General features: G+C 41.1%; 1 protein-coding gene across 1 annotated transcript in view; it reads right to left on the bottom strand.

The window, feature by feature from the left end:
* AKAP12 (A-kinase anchoring protein 12) overlaps positions 1-22,636 on the bottom strand; it is a 31,247-nt gene continuing 8,611 nt past the window's right edge. The window contains exons 2-5 of the mRNA XM_042874643.1: positions 20,951-21,137; positions 5,839-9,623; positions 3,280-5,118; positions 1-2,644 (exon numbers count right to left, since the gene is read on the bottom strand). Of these exons, the coding sequence (XP_042730577.1) occupies positions 2,636-2,644; positions 3,280-5,118; positions 5,839-9,623; positions 20,951-21,137 (5,820 nt within the window). The 3' untranslated portion in view covers positions 1-2,635. The remainder of the gene's footprint in view (positions 2,645-3,279; positions 5,119-5,838; positions 9,624-20,950; positions 21,138-22,636) is intronic.

Below are 22,636 nucleotides of genomic sequence, written 5' to 3' on the forward strand. Positions count from 1 at the left end.
TTAGAACAAATTTTAGTTGTACTTTATTTAATTAATGAAAATCTACCTTAAAAACAAAAATCGGATTTGATAACCCAATACATTGGATTTGAGAAAGCTTCAAGCTTTTAAGCACAAGCCGGAAGTCACAGTCTCAAATGAGAGTTTCAGAGGCCAAAGCAATACACCGGAACAAAGTAGTATCGTTAGGTGGAGCCATGCTCCTTGCACCATCAGCGTGGCTTCAGGCACGATATTTTTTAGCTGTCAGTTACAAGAAGCTTTTGTACTTGTTTTACAGTTATGTTTGTTGCATTGCTTACCTAGGCCCTGGATTAATGGAGAAAACGAGCAAGTTTAAGCACTTGCCTGTCCAATTACTACCAACAGACAATTTACATTGTGATAAAGCTAGCTTTATTTAAATGAGGTTCAGACAAGAATTAACTTTACATATTATTAACAGCTTTGGAGCTACAAACATAAGAATTGGGATTACACAGGTCATGCTATTGTTATTTCATTTTACCTGCTGCATTTATTGCAATATGGCTTAACGTACATAGGTATACAATTTGTACAAATTCAGCCAAGTTTGCACTTGTGAGGTGTTATTAAGAGCACGATTAACTTGCAAGGCAATTTAAACCTGTGGAAACCAACAGAGATTGTTGGAATTGCCCAAAGCTAGGGGGAAAAGCTGCCACTAACAATGGACAAAAACGGACTGGATTGTTTGAAACCACATTGTTCGGCTTTAAATATTTATATAGTTTGCTCTGAGGTAAAGAAAAATCTCTTGATGCTTCCACACAGGGCAGCACCAGATGGTGCAATCACACCAGTGCAATCAGTCACATTGCTTGCTGTATGTGCAGCCCCGAGGAGAGGCGTGCACCTGCTGTAACAAGAGCATTTGTACACTAAGAGTTGATTTTAAAATAAATTACTATACAGGTAGGATAGTGAGCTATTGTTCACTTGGTGGCATCGGTTTCACAAAGTGCCATCTGTAACCTTCACTTTAGAAATCAGAGCTGAAAGGGTTGACTTGTACCCATGTTTGATTCTAATGTAAACAACAAAAGGAAGGACCTACTCCTGTTGGGGACAGGCATCTCAGTGAGGCTTCTTTCTGTCTTTAGATCACCCTGCTCACCCCAGTCTGCAGCTGCTCTCAGTCCAACCGACCTTAGGTGAAGGATGTTAGGAACTCAGCACTCCAAACATTTCTTCAGTCTTTTGCAATCCAAGGCAGAATTCATTACCAACCTCTTACCCTCCTTTCTACTCCCCCTTCAGGGAATTGGTAAGAGCAGCAAGGATCTCAAGAAATGGGAAATGCTGTGATGGGAAAGAGGTTCAAGTCTGGGTTGGGAAAGTAGGATACTTGTATGCAGAATGGATATTAAATGACATGGGTGGAGGTAATGTCTTGGGGATGGATGGGGCTGTGAACAGAACTGAGCAGACTGGAAAGAGCAAGGTGTGATTTTGGGTTGTGGTACACCTGGGGCTGCTGTATGAGCAAGACAGCATCAAAGGGGTAAGCCTGAATGGTTCTCAGAAACCTGAGAGGACTGCAAGTTGAAGGGACATTGGTCAGCATAGCTAGATCCAAAACAGGTCAGGGTTCTCCTTTTGTCTTTAGAAATGTCATAATTCTACATTAAAATCAGAACTGGGCTTAGGATTTACATATAAATATTCAAAGCATGACGGCCAAGTTTCAGAGAGATTTTACAAGGGGAAAACCTGGAACAATAAATAGGAAACTATATGTTATTGAATTTCACTCCACCAATATCAATTTCCTCTCCAGGCTACTCTACAAAATTCCTTTAAGGGTACGCCTAAACAGTACAGAAGTATCAGAGCTCTACATTAAAATCAGAACTGAGATTAGGACATACATATAAATATTCAACACATTACAGTCCAGTCCTGAAACCTGTAGTCTTGAACAACAGAAAAAGAGTACTGTCAACCTCCTTTCAAGCTACACTGTAGAAATAAATTTTGACTAAATCAGGCCTGCACAAACACAACCGAACAGATAGATACCTGAATGGGACTGAAAGGCAGCAATCTTGAGCACCTTGCTCAAGAATCTGTGCATGATCCAGTTCCTGCTGTTTGACAGACGCACCTTCTGTCAGCCATAAGTCTCATGTGTTCTCTTCAGTCAGCTCTGCTCTTCCCTTCAGCACAGAAGTAGAGCAGCAGCTGTGGCCACTCTCTGGTCAAATCAAGGCAGCTACGGAAGATGGTGGAAGTAAGGGAGACTGCAGAAAGGAGTTAGGGGATTTAGGGATGAATGAAGAATTCAAGAAGATGGGACAGACAGGACGGACACGTTAAGTGAGGGAATGGTAACAGCTCTGGCACAAAATTTAGTGGTCTGTCCATTCACTCTGATGTGCATCTCCAGTCTAAATGGGACATTTTCAGCAGAGGCAAATGACCTTCGAATGGGACGTGTGTGGATATACCCAATATTAAAGGCATTGGTTTTTAATGACAAAAAAGGTGAAGTCTTCAAAAGAGCAGGTGTTAACATCCAAGAATAAAGGGTAGTGAATTAAGCTCCTGGTTCTCTCACAGGATTGTCAGTTGTTCTCTAGCACTGGTATCTCTCAAAACACCACATGGATCCTTAGCACATCTGAAAGAGAAAAGGCATTAAAAAAAAAAGCTTTATTAATGACAATTTATCTCAAGAGCATCTTAGTATCCTTCTCAAGTAGTTTTAGAAATGGATTTGAAGACAGTCACCTGGCTTAGTTAAGCAAGCATACTAAATACCTGCAAGAGAGATTATAACTGTCACCTTTCCTGATTCAGATTTCACTGAAGAGCAAAGAGCTTTGGGAATTAAGCACTTCAATTTTACCATGGAAGGCAACATAAACCTCCTTTAAAATTTTCTTTTAAAAACTGTTAGCATGAAATCATGCTCGTGGATTAAATCCTATACATACTCATATTGTAAGTGTTTAAACTAGGAAAATTGGAAATCACATTTTTTACCCCCTAGAAACATTACCCTAAACTACAGGTCAAGACAAAGACCTTTTATGTGAGAGTATCTGTACAGAAAAATGGAAGGCACTAAGTAGCCCGAGAGACAGAAAAAAGTGTGGAGAGGAATCTCTGGCCAGTTAAAGTAGGAAGCAGTTATCTTTTGCTGGAATAAGGGAGGGGAAAAGTAAATAAATAAATAAAAAAGAGAGCAGTTGCAGAAATCCCCAAATCTGCTTTGCAAAGGGTAAGAAAATGCTGGTTAAGAATACTACTTACATTCAGAGCCTCAGGAGCCAACGAGTTCTGACTTTGGGGACCATCACAATCTATGTCTTCTTGGCAACCATCGTCCTGCCACGTTTGCGTTTTCCCATCTTCCACTTGTGGGTGACCATCTTCCTCCCTTTCTCCACATGTTTGCCTACCTATATATTGGTCTGAGATCTCCACAACCTTCCCAATCTCCTTTTCCTTCAATTTTGCTTGGTGTATGTCTAGGAGGTCTTTGGTTGAATCTTCTGAAGTACTTAGTTCTAATGTTGAGCTTTGAACTCTCACACTTTCCCTTGAAATGTCTTCAGGAGTAGTTACAAAGTCAGAATTCTGACTTGGTCTGTCTTCCAGCACATCAGAAGTTAACAGCATGTCTTTTGTTTTTTCTGCAGCCGCTTCTTTTACTGGGAGTTGGTAATCTACCTGCGTACTTTCCAAAAGTTCAGGTAAAGTCGTGAATGATGGGCTTTTCCCTCTGGACTTAGTGTGCTGTTCTGACTCTAAGGCAGCTGCCTCTTCCGTTTCTGTAAGTTTGTTAACAGCAGTCTGGATGACATTCAATACAATTTTTGTACTCTGGGACTCTATAGTCCCCGATGGAACAACATCCGTCTCAGATTCTGAGTGGGGGAGAGTGAGACCGTCACTTAAAGGAGCAGCGTCTTCTTCAGGCTGATTCATACTCTGGAAACTCTCTTGCTTCTCTGATATTCCATTAACATAAGCATGAGTTACCTGAGGCTGGGCTGCTTCCACAATACCAGGCTCTGCAGTCTCACAGCCTGAATAGTCAAGAGTAAAAGCTGAGATTTCATTAGAAGCCATTTGTTCTGGTGTAGTTGCCAAGAGGTCTATAGTTTTGGCTGTCATGCCTGTGGGCGTAGCAGCTTCTGCTACAACATGTTCTTCAGCTGCTGCAGCTGCTACAGGCACTTCCAGAGTCTCTGAGCTTTCAGCTGGTGGGGAGGCAGAGTCATGGCCTTCCTCCTGCACAGAGAAAACTTCTTGCTGGACAGCTGTTGAACAACATTCATCATCTTTCACAGCTTCCTGTTTTCCAGATTCAAATTCTTCGTCTGTTTCCATCTGCCTATTTACGTTTTCTTCTTTCTTAAAGTCTTGACTGCTTGAGATTTCTGCAAGTTCTTGTTTTGTTTCTGCAGTCCTTTCTTCAGCTAAGCTGCTCTGTGTTTCACTTGTCTTAGGACTTATGTCAGTGTAGACGGTGCTTCCATTTTCAGTGACATCTAAGCACGCTGACGTTACAGTAGATTCGTCTTCTTCAGTCTTGGGAGGGTGCTCAGTGAGAGCACTGTCAGACAGCGAATGTGTTTCAGTTTTGAGCATGGACTCTTCTGTTTTACCACCTTTGATTTCATCATTCTGGGAGAGGATTTCAGTTGTTTTTTCTATGCATTCTGGCTCTAGGACAGGGACAGGATCTTTTGCTGCAATCTGCCTGTCATCCTCATCCTTCACACTCTGCTCAGCAGCTTCAGCTGCTTCTGAGACAGTTGTCTCTGAAGTAAGTGCTGAGGCTTCTACCTCACTGTGCATCGGGACCTCAGCAGCAATGACTTCTGTGCTCTTTACTCTGTGGAGCACAGCACCATCTTCTTCTCCCTGTGCAGGTGTCTCTCTAGGAACTGCTTTGGTACAAGTTTGCTCTTGAGAGTCTAACTCAGGAATTTCATCTTGACTCTCAGGACTGACAAGAACCTCTGTGACATCTGCTTTTGTGCACACTGGTCCCACGGGGAGTGTTTCCCCCTCTCCCTTAAGTTCTGCAGGCTCTTCACCTGTAAATCCTAACTCAGAGGTTTCATCTTCGATCTTCTGTACCTGTGGAGAACAGTAACAGACCTGTAAATAGGGGTGTGAGCTGGGGGAGACTGAGAACAGTCTGGACGGAAGAGCAACAGAATATAAGACCATGAAAGGAGTAGGGTTATGGGAAGGACGTGAGTTGATGACATTGAGTTTAGTGGGCCATTAAGATCCCAGCATGTCCAGTGTGTCAGGACACAGCTCAGGAAAGAATGGACAGTTGACACACCTGAAACATAGACTAAGCCAAAAATATGATGGAAGAAGGTAGAAACAAATCAGTCACAGTAACTCCTGCATGACATGGAGATAGTGATGTGATTTCTATTCCTCCCTTTGCACAAGTGCCTCAGCTGCAACTGTCTATGTCTATGACTGAAGATACCAGCTGCTATGTAAAGGTATCATACGGATCCCGTCTGTATTATATGTTTTCATATATCTTCAGTCACAGTGTGCTGCATACTAAAGAATTCTTTTCAGCACCATCTGATCCATGCACAATATCACCCACCCCCTTTCTGTAGGAATTACATCCACCACACTCTGCAGCACAGGCATCTGCAGCTGCTGCTTCTGGATCTCTGTGCATCTGTCTCACTGAAAACAAACTTAAGTTGCTACACAACAAAGGTCTTTGATAGGGATATTGCCAAAACCTTGTTCTAAATCAGATGTAATATATATTTTTTTTTCCCCTGACAGATCAACATTTGTGTTTTATGTAGTACTTACTTCAGCCTGCACTTCTGGAATATGGTCCTCTCTCCTCCCATCTACTGTCAAGTCTGTTTGGGGCAGTTTCTCTTGTTCTGAAGGCTTCTGTTTTACTAATTGCTCCTCCTTGGGAGTTACTGCTTCACTGTCTTGTGATGAGGGTTCCTCTATTGTCCTCTGCACTTCAGCTATTTCTTCATGGTCTTCTACAACTGCTTCTTCACAGGTCTGCTGCTGGCCTTCATCTCCCAATACATCCACATTCTCATATCCTTCTGTGCTTTCTTTCACTGCAGCAGATATTTCACTTCTCTCTGAACGTTCATGTACCCTCTCTTCAATGCCATTTTCACCCTGAACACTCCCTGCACCTTCCAGAGGCTGAACATCATCCTCCAGTTGTTCTCCTTTTTTCAAGGGCTGTTCAAGCAAAACCGTTCCCTGCCCTATAATTTTCTCATCTTTAGCATCATCTTTCATTTCTGACTCAATTTCTTGTACAGCTGAAATTACAGTTGCTGTTACAGTTCTTTCAGAATCCAGCTGTGCTACATCTGAAGACTTAACTCTTTCAGCAACTTCGTGAAGAACTTTTTGTGTCTGTTTGTCTAATTCTTTCAAATTTTGTTCAGTGGCTTCTACTTCTTGTACAGGCGTAACTTCCTCTGTGGTATCTGGAGTTTCTATCAACTGTGAAACAGCAGAAACCATTTCAGTTGTCTCTTCAGCAAAGGACACTTCCATTGTTTCTTCAGCACAGGAAGCTTCTGCTGTCTCCTCTAGAGCAGTCACTGCCTCTGAGGTTAATTCTAGCTCACTTGCTGTGGCATCATCACTTACATCCTTTCTCATCTCTGGCACTGTCTTATCAACCACCATCGCTTCTTCTACAACAACTTCTGATTCAAGCACTTTCTCAGTTTCTTTCTCCTCCTCTTCTTCCTGCTCAATGCACTCTGTCAGAGCAGCAGATATCCATGATGGTGACCTTTCTTCAATGCTGGTAACTGCTCTTTCCCCTTCCACAACACTAACAGTAACTGCATGTACTAGCCCTTCACTGGCTTGCTTAACACTTAGCAAGTCTTCTGATTTTTCAACTCTTTCTTCCTCCGAGCTTCGTTCTTTCAATGCTTCAGCATCTTTTACTTGCTGAGCTTCAATTTTCTCTTGCTCTGCTGCCTCATATTCAGACAAAGGAACAACAGCTGGAACATCCGAATCTTCTTCAGCTGTTTCTGCCATGTCTTCTCTTGCTTGCTTAAGATGAGTTGGTTCTGACTTCCAATCCGACTTCTTCTTTCTACGGCCAGGCATAAGTTTTCTAAACGGAACCCATGATTCATCTTTTCCAGGCTCACCATCTGATGTTGAATGCTCCAGGCTAGATCCTGTGACAGAGTCTTCGGTTCTCTCTTCCATTCTCGTTTTAGATTTTCTTCTTGGAGTGACTAACCTTTTAAATGATTCCCATGTTGAAATCCCTTCACCTTCAGATGGACTTCCAGCTTGTTCTGGAGAGGAATTCCCTTGTCCTTGATCGCTCTCCTGAGAGCTAGTAAGAATCGCATCCGTTGCAGTTTCTTTGCTCTGTCCAGATTCTTCTATTTTTTGGCTTTCCTGACCAAGCTTATGTTCAGATTCTTCATCAGATGATGATGATTTCCTGGCCCTTTTCTTTGAAGAACCTACGCATATAAAAGCTTCCCAAGACACAGAGGTGTCAACCTTTCTTTTTGGCTCTTCTGTGACTTTCTCTGGTTTCTGGTCCATTCCATTTTCTTTCAGCTCTACCTGACTTTCTTCAGCTGCATTTTCAGTTACTGATGTTGCAATGCTCTTTGTCTTATCAACTTCTTCTTCTTTGTCACTTTCAGAAGGTCTTCTTACACGTTTTTTGGGAGTCACCATCTTTTTAAATGATGCCCAGGGTGTAACACTTTCTCTTTTTCTCTCCACATCTGAAATCGCAGCATCTTCATTTTCTGAGACTTGTGTTCCATCTACAGATTTTTCCAAAGAAGGAATTTCATTCAGCTCCTCAGGAGAAGAAGCAGAACTCTCTGCCTTTTGTTCTTCCGGGCTATCTGGGGAATCTGACAAGTGTTGAGTTAATTCTCCTTGCTCTCCTAACTTAGATTCTTCTCTTTTGCCTTTATGCTTCTTTCCAGACAGTTTTTTTAATCCAGTACCTGTAAATAGTTTCTTTAAAGGACTGCCTTGTAATTTAGCTTTTTCTTGAGAAGAGAGCAGTTCAGCTTCATTTGTGATACCTTCTGGAGGCCTCTTTCCACTTGCTTCCTCAGGAGTTATTTCTGTGACTATTTCGCCTGGTTTGATACCATCAGCACCAATTTTGCCTTGCAGTGCTTCATCAGTGGGTTTGACTGACTGTTGATCATCCTCTGTATCAAATGACTGTTCAGAAGTAGAAAAGGACTTCGGTTCAGCAGCATCCAGAGCCAGTTTTGCCTCATCTTCTTTGCTCGCCTTCTTCTCTGTGGTTCCATCCTGAGCTTCTCTTTGTGTCTCTAACTTTTCAGTGACAACTTCTGTTGTGGGTGAAATTTCCAATTCTGCTGTCTCTGTTTTTTCATCAAACTTTTCTTTCTCTAGTAGAAAAGGTTTACTTCCGTCTATTCCTTCAGGTTTTTTAAAATCTTCACTACAACTTTCCATTGCTAATAAAGATGCTGTTCCAAGTTTCTCTTCAGAGGATATTTCAGTTCTGTCATTTATTTCACATTTCTCCGTTGACTCCAGATCTTTTCCTACAGGTAGGACTTTCAATTCCCCATTCACATCTGCAGTGATTACAGGCATCACTGACTTTGTTGTTAGTGGTTTCTCTGTCACCTCACTGTCTTTCTCTCCTTCTTCATTTTTTTCTTCCTTTTTACCAAGATCTTCTGAGACTTCCACCAATTTACTTTCTTGATCTTCAGCTTTTCCCTCCTTGGCACCTACTGTAGCAACTGCTGCTGCTATACCTTGCTCATCATGCTCGGTTACCTCCTCCTTCTCACTCACATCAAATCCTATGGTTGTTGCAGTCTTTGACTCCCGCTTTTCATCTTCAGTTTGCTCTCGCTCCTGTGTTTCAGTAGTTACTGTTGTCACATTCTTCTCTCCAACATGCTTCTCAGACTCTGATTTCTCCTTTTCACTGGTTTCAGTCGTTGATGTTGCTCCCTCCTTTTCTTGCTCTTCTTTTGTAGGAGACTGTTGTTCATCTTCCTTGGGCTTCCTAAAACTCTTCTTTTTTCGAAATCCAGTCCATCCCTGAGAAAAAAATTTTCTTAATGGTGAGGCAGTATCAGTGGCTGAAGCAGATGACTGAGAACACATCTCATTTGCTTCCGGTGTTTTAGGAGATTCATCTTCTGTTTTTTCATTTTTCAGTGCATCTTTGGTGTCGTCTTCTGCAGAGGGTACATCTTCAGGCATCACTGTTTCTTCTGAGCTGACTTCTTTTTGATCATCAGCTCCTTCAGTGACTTGTGTTTCTTTTTTCACAGTAAGCAGCTGAACTGGTTCTGACTTTCCTGTCTTCTCCTTCTTTACTGTGAATCTGAATCCAACAAATTTAAAAACCTTTTTAAAGCCCAGGTCATAAGACTGTGGCTCAGATACATGTTCAGCATCTTCTGCATCTTCTTCCACAGACGGCAACCGCTTATCTGTATGAGCATCCTCCTTCTCAGCAGCTACACCATCCTTAGTGCTTGAGTCAGATGGACTTGTCTCCATAGTTTGGGTGTCGTCTTCCTTCAGAGTTACACTGGAAGGTTCTGTTTGTTCAACTGTTTTTTTAAAAAAAAAAAAGAATATTTTCTTTCTTGATTTATTATTGTATTATACCTTTATATATATATACATACACATAGCTTTCCTAAACATAAACTTTCTATTATCTGTTTGCCCCTACATCCTGTTAAAAATTTTAGAACTAGTTTTTTTTCTGATCAAAGATTACTTTAATCCCTCTCCTTTCTCATTTCACTGTATATGTTCTTTCAAAGTTTATATGCAGTTGCACCTTTAAGCTCATTATTTTCTTCTCTTTTGCAGCATTTCTCTTTTGTTGAACTGCAGGGCAAATTTCTGAGACAAACATTCAATTTCTACCCAATTATTACTCAAAGAATGTAAAGAATTGCATATGTAATTATTTCTGAAGTTAAGCTCAGAATCCTCTCCCTGTAGAAGGAAACCTTGGGGAGTGGGAGGGGTGAAATACTGACCTAAATTGACAACAAGTAAAGGAAAGCTCATTTTACAGTTCTGTCCCAAAGGAATGGTGAAATGTGAAAATGCCCATGATAAATTTCCTAATTTTCTTGAAAACTTGTAAACCCCAGGACACTTGCATTACAACATATTTGTTTTAAAGATCATAAATCCTGGAACAGTCCCATAGATCACATCACCATTGCCAGACACGAGCATCATCTACAGCAATTCAACATCGCTCGAATTTAATGAGGTTGTTACTAAGCAAGCAGGTAAAATCCTACTCTCTGGTCCTCACACATCTGTGTTTGCATTGTCTCTTTCTTGAGCACTGTTTGAGTTTTTCCTTCAAGATATTGGCAGACACCCTCTCAGTCTTGCTGGGACAATTTCTGTGTTATCACTCCTTCTAGCTATGAGCTGAAGGAACTTACAGACTGGTATACAGTACCCCCAGAGATGTGGGGGTTAGGAAGCCAGCACACATCCAGCTTAGAGCACACAACTGCAAGTTCCCCATGCCCCCAGATAAGTAAAACTGTTTTACATATTATTAACACACTTATAATAACTCTAAATGCAAGTCCAACACCTTTTTCCCCAAGGAATTTTGGAGAGGAACAAGGATACTTATGCCATTTAAACACAAACACACACACAAAATGAACACTAGACTGTTGCTGTTAGAGTCAGAATTTTAATAACAATTGTGTGATGAACAATACACAAAAGTGAAGTCCACAGCAAATACAAGGTACCAAAAGATTCTTCATCTTTGATCCTGTCAGGAGTTCAATTGAATATTGTTCTTGACATTTAACTTTGTGTAACAGGTGCAAGTGAAAGAGCATGCATGAGGCAGTGTGCTCTTCTTGCTGGAATGCTAAGGTGACCAAAAAAGTAAAAAAAAAAATAAAAAAATCCAATGTTAATAGGCAACATCTTAGGAGAAGGAACTGTCCCCTTCATTGAGCTTTACATGTGGTACTTCAGTGCACAAGGACATGCAGGAGACAGATTTCAAATGCACATACATCACTGCATTCCCAAAATCGATTTATTATTTATTTGATCCATCTGTAAATTGGATCCAACTGCAGTGAGCCTTCCTTTGCCCAAGGGCTGGACCACTGAGCTCCAGAGGTCACTTCCAACTTAAATGCTTCCTCAGCACTGCTTGCATACAACCCTCTTAGGAAGGGCTGCATCTTTATAAGAGCAAGGACAAGGTATTATAGGCAGGGCTGAAACAACTAAAGAAAAATGAAGTCTATAGGCTTGTAACAGCTGCCTAGGTGACAAATCATGTTTACATTCACTATCAGTAGCCTACTGGTTGTTGCTTCCCAACCAACATAAGCAAAGCAGTTTATTTTTCTCATCATCTAACAACTTAAAATTACTTGCTTTAATCATTAATTCTGATTCACTTAGAAGTGTGACCTTTGATAACAGCCCAGATCCCTGAACTTTTCAAACATGGATAGAAATGTCCGAATTGAGTCATCCACATCTGAGTCAGGTTATGAATCAAACATACGTAGTTGTACACTGATGGTACATAAGGGTAAAGCCAAGGAACTGCTCTTGTATCCGTGTTCATTTATTCTTAGGTCTAGAAAAAAATGCATTCTCCTTGCCATCAAACTACGTAACTTGAACAGGAAGCTTATCATGGTTCAGTGGGAATTCATAGACTCATTGGTATTTCTTCAAACACTACAGTACATAACACATTTTTTAGTTATTTAGTAACAAGGAGATTGGATCTTTAATATACTCTCTAACATGTATACAAATAGATACACAGTTATCTCTATATCTGTATATTTGTTTATACATCCAAACTTTGTTGTCATAGATACTTATAAGTACTACTGTTTTCAACACAGCAGCATTTTTAGTGGTATTAATTTCTCCTCTTCTTTCCCAGGTAGAGAAGGTGGTATTTCTTCCCTTTGTCTGTGCTATAAGTTTTTGTTTGTTTTTCTCAGCTATGAAATTAAACACCTATCATTTAATGTCAAATACAGATTTGTTCCCGAGCCAAGCATCCTAGTTCCTCTCATGTAAACAAGATTGACAAAGCCTCCCACCTGTTTCTCCTCAGACCTGCACTGATGCCAGCATGCTTTCTCTCACATATGGATGCTCTGTCTCCATCTGACATGACTCAGATAAAGGTAGAGCAAAAACCAGAGCTCTGAGCCAGCTGGGGATGTTGGCTTTGTGAGGGAAAGAGCAGAAGCAGAAAGACAGTGTGAGTAGAAGAGAGGAGAAAAGGCACTGTGGATCCCTGTGGGCAAGTGCTGAGCAGGTGGATACAGCTTTTTGAGGGCCCTACTATCCTCCTGCATGCAGCCCTTGGGAAAGCATGCTTATCATTTTGGAGAGAAAAAAAAAAAAAAAAAAAAAGTCAACTGCAACTATAAACTTAAGGGTTTTTGTTTGTTTGTTTGTTTGTTTTTACAGTTTATAGTTGCAGTTGACTCTATGTTTCTTTTTCCCCACTTTTCTTACACTTGTTTCCAGGAATTTAGAGTTTTGGGTAAACAGGATTACTATAATTGAAGAATGATGGAGAATACAAATGAATGAGGTATTTATTTCTGAAGTAAGAGCTAAGGCCTAAGACTAGTTGCTAAAGGCATCTCTTCATACTCACAATAAGCATTCAGGGAATTTTTGCTCATTCTATTTGTAAACTGATGCATTCATAACACACCAATACATAGACTTCCTAACTGTAAAAAAAAAAAAGTGCAGGTGAAACAAGCTGAAAAACTATTACAAAAATCTACAGATCCAATTGGTACATAGTAAGACTGCAAATGGAACCAGAAAACAAAGATAACACAGAATTTCAGAGGCGTGGGCATAAGCTTTTAGGAACTGTTAAAGCAGGTTGACAGCACTGAGACCTCCCTTGCAAGGCCAGAAAACACGCTGCCTTGCAATACTTTATTAAGGAAACTGCAAAAGATAAAAACAACTTTACAAGAGTGACAGAACACATTTTTAATGCCAGTCAGAAAAGCTGCAGCTCTGCTCCCTATTTTACTCAAGCATCACTCCTTCACACGAGGTAGGCATTTCTCCCCTCAGCACCACAGAGCTCAGCTGCCAGCCTCAGGCTGACTATTTGCCCTTGTTCCCAGCTCTGCTTTGCTGCTTTCCTCTGCTCCTTCCTACATAAATCACCGCACCAAGATGCTCCAGGTGCTTTTCCCCAGCGCTGGTCAGGGCGATGCAGCAGGACAACCACCCCATGCCAGAGACTGTCCTGGCTTCAGGACAAGACAAGCACCACTCACAAACCATGCCATGACTCTACAAGATAACACTCAAATGGCTGAGAAGCCAACTATGCATGCTGATCTTGCTGTTTAGCAGCTGGATTCCTTAGTGACATTTTTTATTAATGACATTCTCAGTGCCCAGATGTTGCTAGCGCACTTCTGAATGCAAAGCAAACAAGCAGCTCCACTGCAAAGGCTTTGCAGGTTATCTGCACAAGGTGCTGTTAAAAGCACTGCAGCAGTCACCACCACAGGTACTTTGGCAAGGCAGCCAGTGCTTTGTGAGTCAATTCATAGGATTTGAAAGCATCCTTTGGGAGCACAAGAGTGAATGGTGTTTCTCTTGGCCTGTCCTGGGGGTAAGGCTGCACTCCACCAGCTATGGGCTCATTCAGAAAAGCCAGGGAAAAGAGCTACAGCCAGAGGCACGGATAAAAGTCATAGGTCACAGCACAACATTGATCCACTTCACTGTTTAAACTCACTGTGGCTAAGGACTAAAGCTGAAATTCCATTTTAACTGCTTACGCAACAGTGAAACTCTCAAACATTTTAAGATGGAATCAAAGTGCTGATTGTGTTTTAACCACTGCAGGTGGTCTCCTTCCTCCTGAAAAAACAGGATATTTCTTGGCTAATGAGAAGAGCTTGATTATTTTTTTTTTTTGAACTTTAGGTAGCTTAGTCCACGGTAAGAATATATTTGCATTTTATCATTACTATATTGATAAGATGCTGAAAAAGTAATATTATCAAACCAATTCTTACTTCACTCTATTAAAAATTAAATTAACAAACAACACTTCTCCTTCAACAGGAAGAGAGCCACCACAGCAGTGGACTTAGCCAATCCCATCATCTCCTGTCTCCAGAAGTAAGAATACCCCGATGCTGGTAGCTGGCAGCAGGGAAAAAAAGCATCGACTGTAAGAGTTAAACCCACAGCACTTAGAGTGCTCGCAGTCAACCACGTCAACATCTGGAGCTGGTTGACTTTTCCCCCTAAGGATTTGAAGCGCTGTGCTGGATTTTTTCCATGAATTCCCTGCATTCTAAGTCTATCAGATGGATGTCACACACACCCTGCGCCCTGTGTTTCCAACCCAACTGACCACTGAAAGACTCCAGAGGACTTTTGTTGTTGCTGTTTTGTTTTCATTTATGCAGTGTCTAACTATGCAGGCCAGATCCTACTCGTAGTCGCACACACAACACTCTTGGTGGGCCTGCTTGAACCTGAATGAAAATTGAAGCTGAAGGATGATTTCAAAATCATTTTCTACCACTGTACTGAGATTTGCCACAAACATGACTCGCACAGAAAACCTACAGCTCTAGAACTCACATGATGGGGGGGATGCAGGAGAACACAATTTAAGAATTTGAACTGAGCTTAATACCAAGCTTTCATTCAATACATGCATTTTTCCCTAATTACAAAATTATTATTAGCAGAAACATTTGAAGGCCAAGCCAAGCCAAGCTAACAGCCGATCCAAATGGACAATCAGTTGAAAATAAAGCAAACCAAACAAAATGCAGTTTTAAGTGAGATCTGCAGAAAACCTGCCCTAAATAGATTCATTTAGAACAAAGCACCTATTGGGAATTATTAGGAAAACTGAATACTTAAGCAGTGAAAATAAATAAGCTGTGCTTTCGGGCTTTCATTGCAGAGTGCAGGAATTGGACACCATCCCCCGACTCATGATTCCTTTGACTTCAGATTTCAGGAGGTCAGGTTTAGTAAAATGAAACAACCCCCCCCCCCCACCCACTCTGCAATAACATCATGAAGCAAAATATGTCCAGGTGTTGCCTTTCCAACAAAGCTGGGGGCTTTGTTGTCTTGGTTCATCTGTGGTGGTACTGCTTTTTGACAATTTATTTCAAATTCTTGCTTCCTTTACCTACTATTCACAATATTTCTACTTCTACTTCAACATACACATTCTCACTTCACGAAAAGCAGACTTTTTCCTTTCCCATTCTATTCCCTCCATTATTTCTACAGACTGACTGACTCTCAGCGTTAACTGTGGGAAAAGGTTTCCTTCAGAATAATTAAATACTATGGGAGGACTTAAAGATTTTTGCACAACAAATTTCAGAGTGTATACACAGACTTTCTATTCACGCTCTTCTACCAAAGAATTAACAAAGAGCCCTGTTCAGTTCAGCCTTTAGTTCTCTGGTACTTGAGAGGCAACTGAAGAGTTAAGTCGTAAGATCTCACATAGAGGAGGAAAAAAAAAGAGAAAAAAAAGTTGTAATTTTTCATGGCTAAGGACTCCTTAAGAAAGCAAAACCAACATCCCCAGAAAGGGACACTGCATGTAACCTCATATGAAATAAACTTTAAAGAAAGCATTTCCGCTGTGATGCTGTACAACTTTTTTTTGCAACCCATTTATTTCTAAAAGGTTATGCTTTAGCTGTACTTGTCTGCTCCAATCCAGAGAATAACTTCCCAGATTCCAGGATGGGACATCGTATGCTTCATTCATTCGAGACTTTGAAATGAAAGAAGAAATATCTTAATGTTTTAAAATAAAAAAAAAAAAAAAGCCAACAGAGTAGATCCTCTGAAATTGTTTTCCTTTTTTTTTTTTTTTTTTTTTTTTTTTTAAAACAGGAAGGTCACTGAGTGTGGCTTGGATATACAGTTACCGTATTTAAAGCTTTTTCATTAAATGCACTCACAACAATAAACTACTCTCCAACCAGTCCAGCTGTTCTGCCTGTGAACCAAACCAGCATGCTGCAAATATTTATGAGATTTCATGGCTGTCCATACCGTCCACATCTCATGTTCTCCAACTTTGTTTTGCTTTTTAAAATAGAATGTATTCACTAAACCCAAGACAGATGCACCACGGTATTTGAGAAAAGTATCTGCTCTGTTAGGGGCAAGAAAAGGATAAGCAACACGGCTTAGAGCTCACTGCAACGTTTTTGAGAACCCCTAATAAAAATGCACAATGAGAAACAGATTGGAAGGTGGTTTCTTAAAAAAAGTTGTTATTGTTGTTGTTCAAAGCATCTGCATAAAGGATAATTACCATCACACACAAACAAAGGAGATACTGTTGTAGCTACACTAGTAAGACAAATGATAGCTTAATACGCTCCTGCATACCAACAAGGAAATGCACTCTGTCCCTTCAAAGAACAATAATGTGTACAGTGAGCTGGATGCAGATCTTAGGAAATGCACTACACAAGCACTGGTGATACAGTGAAAATTCAAGTTTCTGTAAGAATTATTAAAGAAAGAAAACCTCAGACGATTAAACTGTGCAACCCTATAAAGACATTGCTTTAGAAAAACAGTTTAACCTTTAAATACTAACAATAAGGGGAAATAAAAAAATAGAGAACCCTCGAGGAAAAAGACTCAGCATGTGATAAGCTCATTAAACATCAAGTTTAATGAAAACCTCATTGTAAACAGCAGTGGGATACCTCCTCCCCTACTAACTGATTCAAATCACGTACAGTCCTCCCCAGGGTCCTCCAAACGGCGCTGGACTTCTGCAGGCTTTGTTGTCAGGAGGTATTGTAACAGCAGAGTGCTCTGCATGAACAGCCCCCACCATTTGTTTGAAGCAGTTTGCCAGTGCCAGCAAACAAAATAAAAGCAAACAAACAAATATTCACACAGTGCAGTAAAGAGCAGATTCCTAAAGACATCGCTATGAGGGAAGTGCTGATGCAAACGGATTACCTTTACTAAGCGACTAAACTTTTTTTTTTTTTTTTTTAATTAAATGTCATAATGCTGCACTGTTTCCAAATAAAAGACAAAAGTTTGTGAAAAAGAAGCAGCATAAGAATTCCGCCCCCCGTAATGTGACACTCCTTCAAGCAGCGTAACCTTTTCAGAAAGCCCAGCTGGTTTGTGGTGGGAGCTCTCACACTTCGGTGGCTCACACCGTGTTTTCTTAAGCTGTACAGAGCCCTATGCATATAGCATCCAGCTCTGATATCCCAGGCTGAGATCCTTCTGACACATACACCACACACACCCATTCCTACGCCACAGTGCTACTCTCCTCTAGATTTTGCTTCGTTATAAGCTGTTAGAGTAAAATCTCACTTTCTCTCATGCAAATGATTTGACAATGGATAAAAGATGCTCACTTCTACATGTCCTCATATTGCACTGGGTTTGCCTTGCGAGATGCAGCCTGATGCAGCAAAATTTTATCTTAACCAAGAAATGAAGGTAAAACTGTCACTGTCTTTTTTGTTATTGTTGCTCAGTTTCAGACCCCACGTCATATTCCGATACCGCAGAAAAGAATTGTAAGCACCATTAAGTATCTTCAGCCTTGCATCAGAGCTGCCACTTCAAACATGCAATTGAAGTAACAAGAACTTTTAAAACTTCACCAGCTTTTGCTGTGAAATGGTTCCCATTTGGATCAAATACTTACGGCAGAGTTGTTACCTCCTGCCCCACGGCCAGGAAACCTATCACTGGTCACACAATACTTTTGAGAGCCCGAGGAGCGCTCCAGCATGCACAACCCAGCACGCCCCACCCCAGCAAGCTATAAACCCACTGCAGCACAGAGTCACACAGCAAAGCCAGGCACAGCAGAGAGAGAGAAAAAGAAAAAAAGAAAAAAAGAAAAAAAAAAAATTTACAAAAAAAAAGAACCAAATAAAAGAAGACAGTGCTTACGTTTTAGTAACGCCACGCTGCCTTACCCGTGATAGTTATGGTCCCCAGCATTTTTAAATTACAGTAATAATAAGAAACTTCCTTCTCACAGTATGCAGTTCCTGATATTCGTGGGTCTGGAGCAGCCTCCTGCCTCAACAGACGCGGCGAGTGGGGCGGACCAAAGCCGTGCTCCCACTGCCTCTCCCCGTCGGCAGCTGCCCGCGGTGGAGGACCATTCCCTCCTCAGCTGTTCACTGCACAACCGAGGGAGCAAAAAGCGACTCGGGAGTGGGCTGGGCTCACGCGGTAAGCCAACAAGGAGCGGGATCCCTCCCCTCGCCTGCGCCAGCACCAATTGCTGGCTACCAGACCTCATGTGAAGCTCTGGAAGTGTTTGGAGGCTGCAGAAGTGCAGTTTAACTATTCTCTTTCCATCACTTCACTGCTGGCAATTAGAGTAATTATGCTCACTCCAAACACTTCTCTTCCCCTCCCAGCCCCCTCCCCTTCACACTAAGAAATAACCAGTTTTTGAACAACAGACTGCTTCAGTTCCAACTTCTGAAACACCTTTCCGAAGCAGCCACACAGTATCCAGGCCAAACCCCCGTGTTACAGTTACAATAATCCTACAGATCGCATTGGGTACCTCCAAAGCTCAGCTGCTGCCCACGTGCTGGACCAGCCATGCACAGCCCTGTGCCTGTGTCCACCAGCGCTCCCCAGTTAGCTTCACACAACAGCAACATTGGTGATGAGTTTTGGCTCCAACAATCTGCCAAATGTGAGACTCAAATAATGACCCAAGTGAGATGGGGAGCATGCCCACTATGTATATATATTTTCTCAATTCCTTCACCATAAGCAATTAACCCCGTTGCCACAATGCTTTATTTCTCATTTTAAAAAGAGTTAACAAGCAAAGTGAAACAAAGAAATGTAGAATTCAGTGATTTCTCTCTCTCACTGGAAACAGAGATTTCTCCGAATGAAGTGTGTAAAAGATGCTTCCCCCCCACCTTTAGTCATCTGCTTAAGGACATGTGGACCAGACACAGCAGGATGGATACAAAGAGAGATGGATATCTGAATGCAGCATTCACTTGAAGAACCAGATTCGTCAGTGCTTTAACAATTTCTCCTCTCTATGGATGCTGTTGTCACCAACTACTGATAGCAGAAAATATGTGCTGCATCCCCTCCATAAGGGCTTTTTAAAAATTATTATTATTTTGCAAGTTTAAAACTTTGAGAGCAAATCCATGGAATTTATGCTTTCATACAAATCTTGCTACCTCTTAGGTGCAACTCCATTCAACAGTCATCATGCAACCACATGAGAGGTGATATTAAAGAAAGTAAAGCCTTTTTGGGCTATCTACTCAAGTAAACATTCCCAACGCTGTGTCCATAAAGCATCATTCATCACCTATAATCATCTGCATGTCAGCTCCTCTTTATTACACATCTTAAGAACACAATGTCTGTACAACTAAAGCTACAACTCATAATCAAATCAATAAAAATTACTTTGACTATTAACTTGAAATTCATGCCTTTTTAAAGTCCTTTTCTATTACTTGATCCAGAATTATTCCGTAACTTCATCTAGAACTTGAATAACATAAAATCTACAGACTATTTAAAATTATTGGGTAATTTCTACTCCTTAACAACTTTGAGTATCTTCTCTCATCCCTATCCACTACAGGATATTTTAAAAGGGAACAGTGCTTAACATGAGTGAAAGAGAAAATACATTGCATCCCAGTGTTACAGTGCCCAAAGACTCTACAAAAAGGATAAAGAATAAGGTGCAAAAGCTCAACATAAAACAAAATATGGTGAATTTTCTATTGGGATATCAGCAATGGCAATTAATCTGAAGTTGTAGTAAAAAACTGCCTTTACTAGAATTCAAAACCCAGAAAATATGAAGGGCAACACAACTGCCAGAAGCCACTCCAGAGGCTGACACTGAAAAATGTGGTCCCTCCTCCTTTCCTCCCCATCCCTCCCCTGCTCCCTCATTCCACAGCATTCATTGTCTGCTCTGACCAGATCTCACCCCCCCCCTTCCCACCGCCTCACTGAGAAGGTCAGCCCACAGCTGGGTCCTGGAAGCTGATGCCTCCCAGTGCTGGAAGGAGCAGGAACAAAAGTCTGGCAAGGGCAGGAACAGAGGAACAAGCAGCACAGTGGCAGGGCAGGAGAGATTCCCAAGAGAGAGCACACAAGGGTCCCCCCCCCCCCCCAGTAACACACATTTGGGAGATCAAAATACAAAGCTGATTAAAATTTGTATGAAAGAGAGCTTTAATCAAAAGAAAACCAATGGATCAGCTGGCTGTCACTTCTTGTGAGTTCAAAATAGTTTTTCAAAAGCCAGCTGGATATTGTTCTGGGCAGCCTGGTCACAGCAGCCCTGCCTGAGCAAAGCCTGGAGTAGAGGGCCTCCTGAGATCCTTCCCACCTCAATCAGTCCATTATTAACATCAATATCATGAATGAATATATTAAAATATAATTAAAAAAAGAATGGTGAAAGAAGAGATAGATCTACACACCATGAAATGCTAACACAGGAAGTGGAAACTGAGCTGTTACTTCAGGCAAATGTTCAAGACATTGATAGCAAGCAGAGGTACTTCAGGCCAGCACTATGGGAAAGGAAACACCCCAAAGGCAGAAAGGATGGCATCCTGTTCTGCTGACAGTCTCAGCCCTAACTTGTTTGGTACCTGAACTCTGATATAAAGAAATGTATCCCCATAAAATAACACTCCAGAAGCACTTGAGTAACCCAGGGACCACCTGAGCAACTACCTATTCATTAGCTTAGGCCAGATGAGCCTCATGTCAACTTTTCACTCTGTTTAGCATCCAGCCTCTAAGATTAGATCATTAAACACAGGTATTTACTTACTGCTTGTTGTGAGGGCTTCCACATGCTGTTCAGGGGGCTCTTGGAGTGGTGAAGTCACCTCTAGCTGCTGCCCAGTCAGCTCCTGAGGTGCCGTAACATCTCCTGGTTGCTGAGGCTCCTGTGGTGGGACTTCAAGCTCCAAGTTGTCTTCATTAATATCAGGTACAGGTGAACTTGCATCTAAGGCCTGGACAGTCACAAATCAGATGAATGGTAGCAGAGGAGAAAGAAGAAGAAAGAAAAAGTGTCATCAGTATCAGGTTAGCTTTTTTTGTACAAAGCATTGTTCTTCCTTTCTCATTTTGGGTATATGCATGCACGCATTTGGAAGAATACTTCTATGCTTCTGTGTAGCATCACTTCTTTTTTTAAGATTATTAACTTCAATAAATCAAAACACTACTGTGAGAAAAATAAGAGACAGGCTGTAATCTGGGATTATTTATTGTACTCCTCTCCTGCATGAAGTATGAGGAAGAGGCAGGTCTTACAGACAGCCCTATAACCTTGTGTAAAAATAGATTTCTAGTGTATCTTCTAGCACGGAGGAAAGCGTTGGGATAACACGAATCTAGCTAATGGGAAGATAATTTCCGTTCTTCAAGTTGTTTGGCACAATTGCTCTGATATATACAAGAATTCTGCCTACATTTCAGCCTTTGGTATTGCTCCTCTGCTCATGTACTTATCTCATGATCATAAGCAGTATAGTTACAGAAAAAAAAACAAAAAAACTATTCAAGACAGAAAGTATCCATATAAATCCCATGTGGAAATTCAGTGAAACTAGGATTAAAACTAGAGTTTCAGAGCCTCAGTTACTAGGTAGAGCTCATTCTTAACAGAGAAAACAAGTCTACAATATTTCAGGACTCCGCACTATAATATTTGAAGCTTTTTTCCTAAATTTGTCATTTTGAAAAAAACCTCTCCTTCAGTTTCTATATTTGACACATTTTAATCACCTCCAGGATGTCTATAGGCCTGTCATGTAACAAAGGAAGAGATTTTTAAAATAAAAACATACCTAAACAATTAAGTTGTGTTATGATCACTTAAAAGGAAACAAAAACTCCCTCTACACACACTTCTTTACCTTTTGTTTGTTTAATTAATTAGATATCCAACTGATCGTATTCCCCTCCAACAGAAGCTGTTTCAACTAATTAGACACATCTCAAACCTCTGCTCCTGAAGTGCAAGTCTAAAGTTCCTCTGATGGAAAAGCAAACCTTAATTACATATCATTTTCTTATTACCCTGCTGTATTCCCAAAATACTGGCATTGAAGACTTGTTAATTAAATGAAGGAATCACAGACGCACCCCATCTTCCAATGTAATGCAACATCCAAACACATGAAGCACCAACCTGGGATCAGAAAGACGACATGCTCTTGATGAGCATCTTCCAAAACAGCACTTTAAAAAGGTTCTGAATGGGCAGAGCTATTTACTTATTTTTAGTAGCAATTGGCTTGCTGCAGTGAAATTCCAAATCAACACACAACGTGCCAGGAAAAGGGCTTCCCTCTTATCTTTCAGCTTCCTTTTCACGTGCCAGGCTAGATACGAGCAAAGTGCCACACAGGCGAGGAACATGCATTAGGCTTCCCAATCTCCAGTTCAGAAGCCCTTAATTAAGCCAAATTGTTTCCACCTGGTGTTGCTGCACTCCTCAAAGCTG

The sequence above is a fragment of the Lagopus leucura genome, unplaced genomic scaffold, assembly GCF_019238085.1.
Source record: "Lagopus leucura isolate 7727_CA_CO unplaced genomic scaffold, USGS_WTPT01 Super-Scaffold_73, whole genome shotgun sequence".
Classification (NCBI taxonomy): Eukaryota; Metazoa; Chordata; class Aves; order Galliformes; family Phasianidae; genus Lagopus; species Lagopus leucura.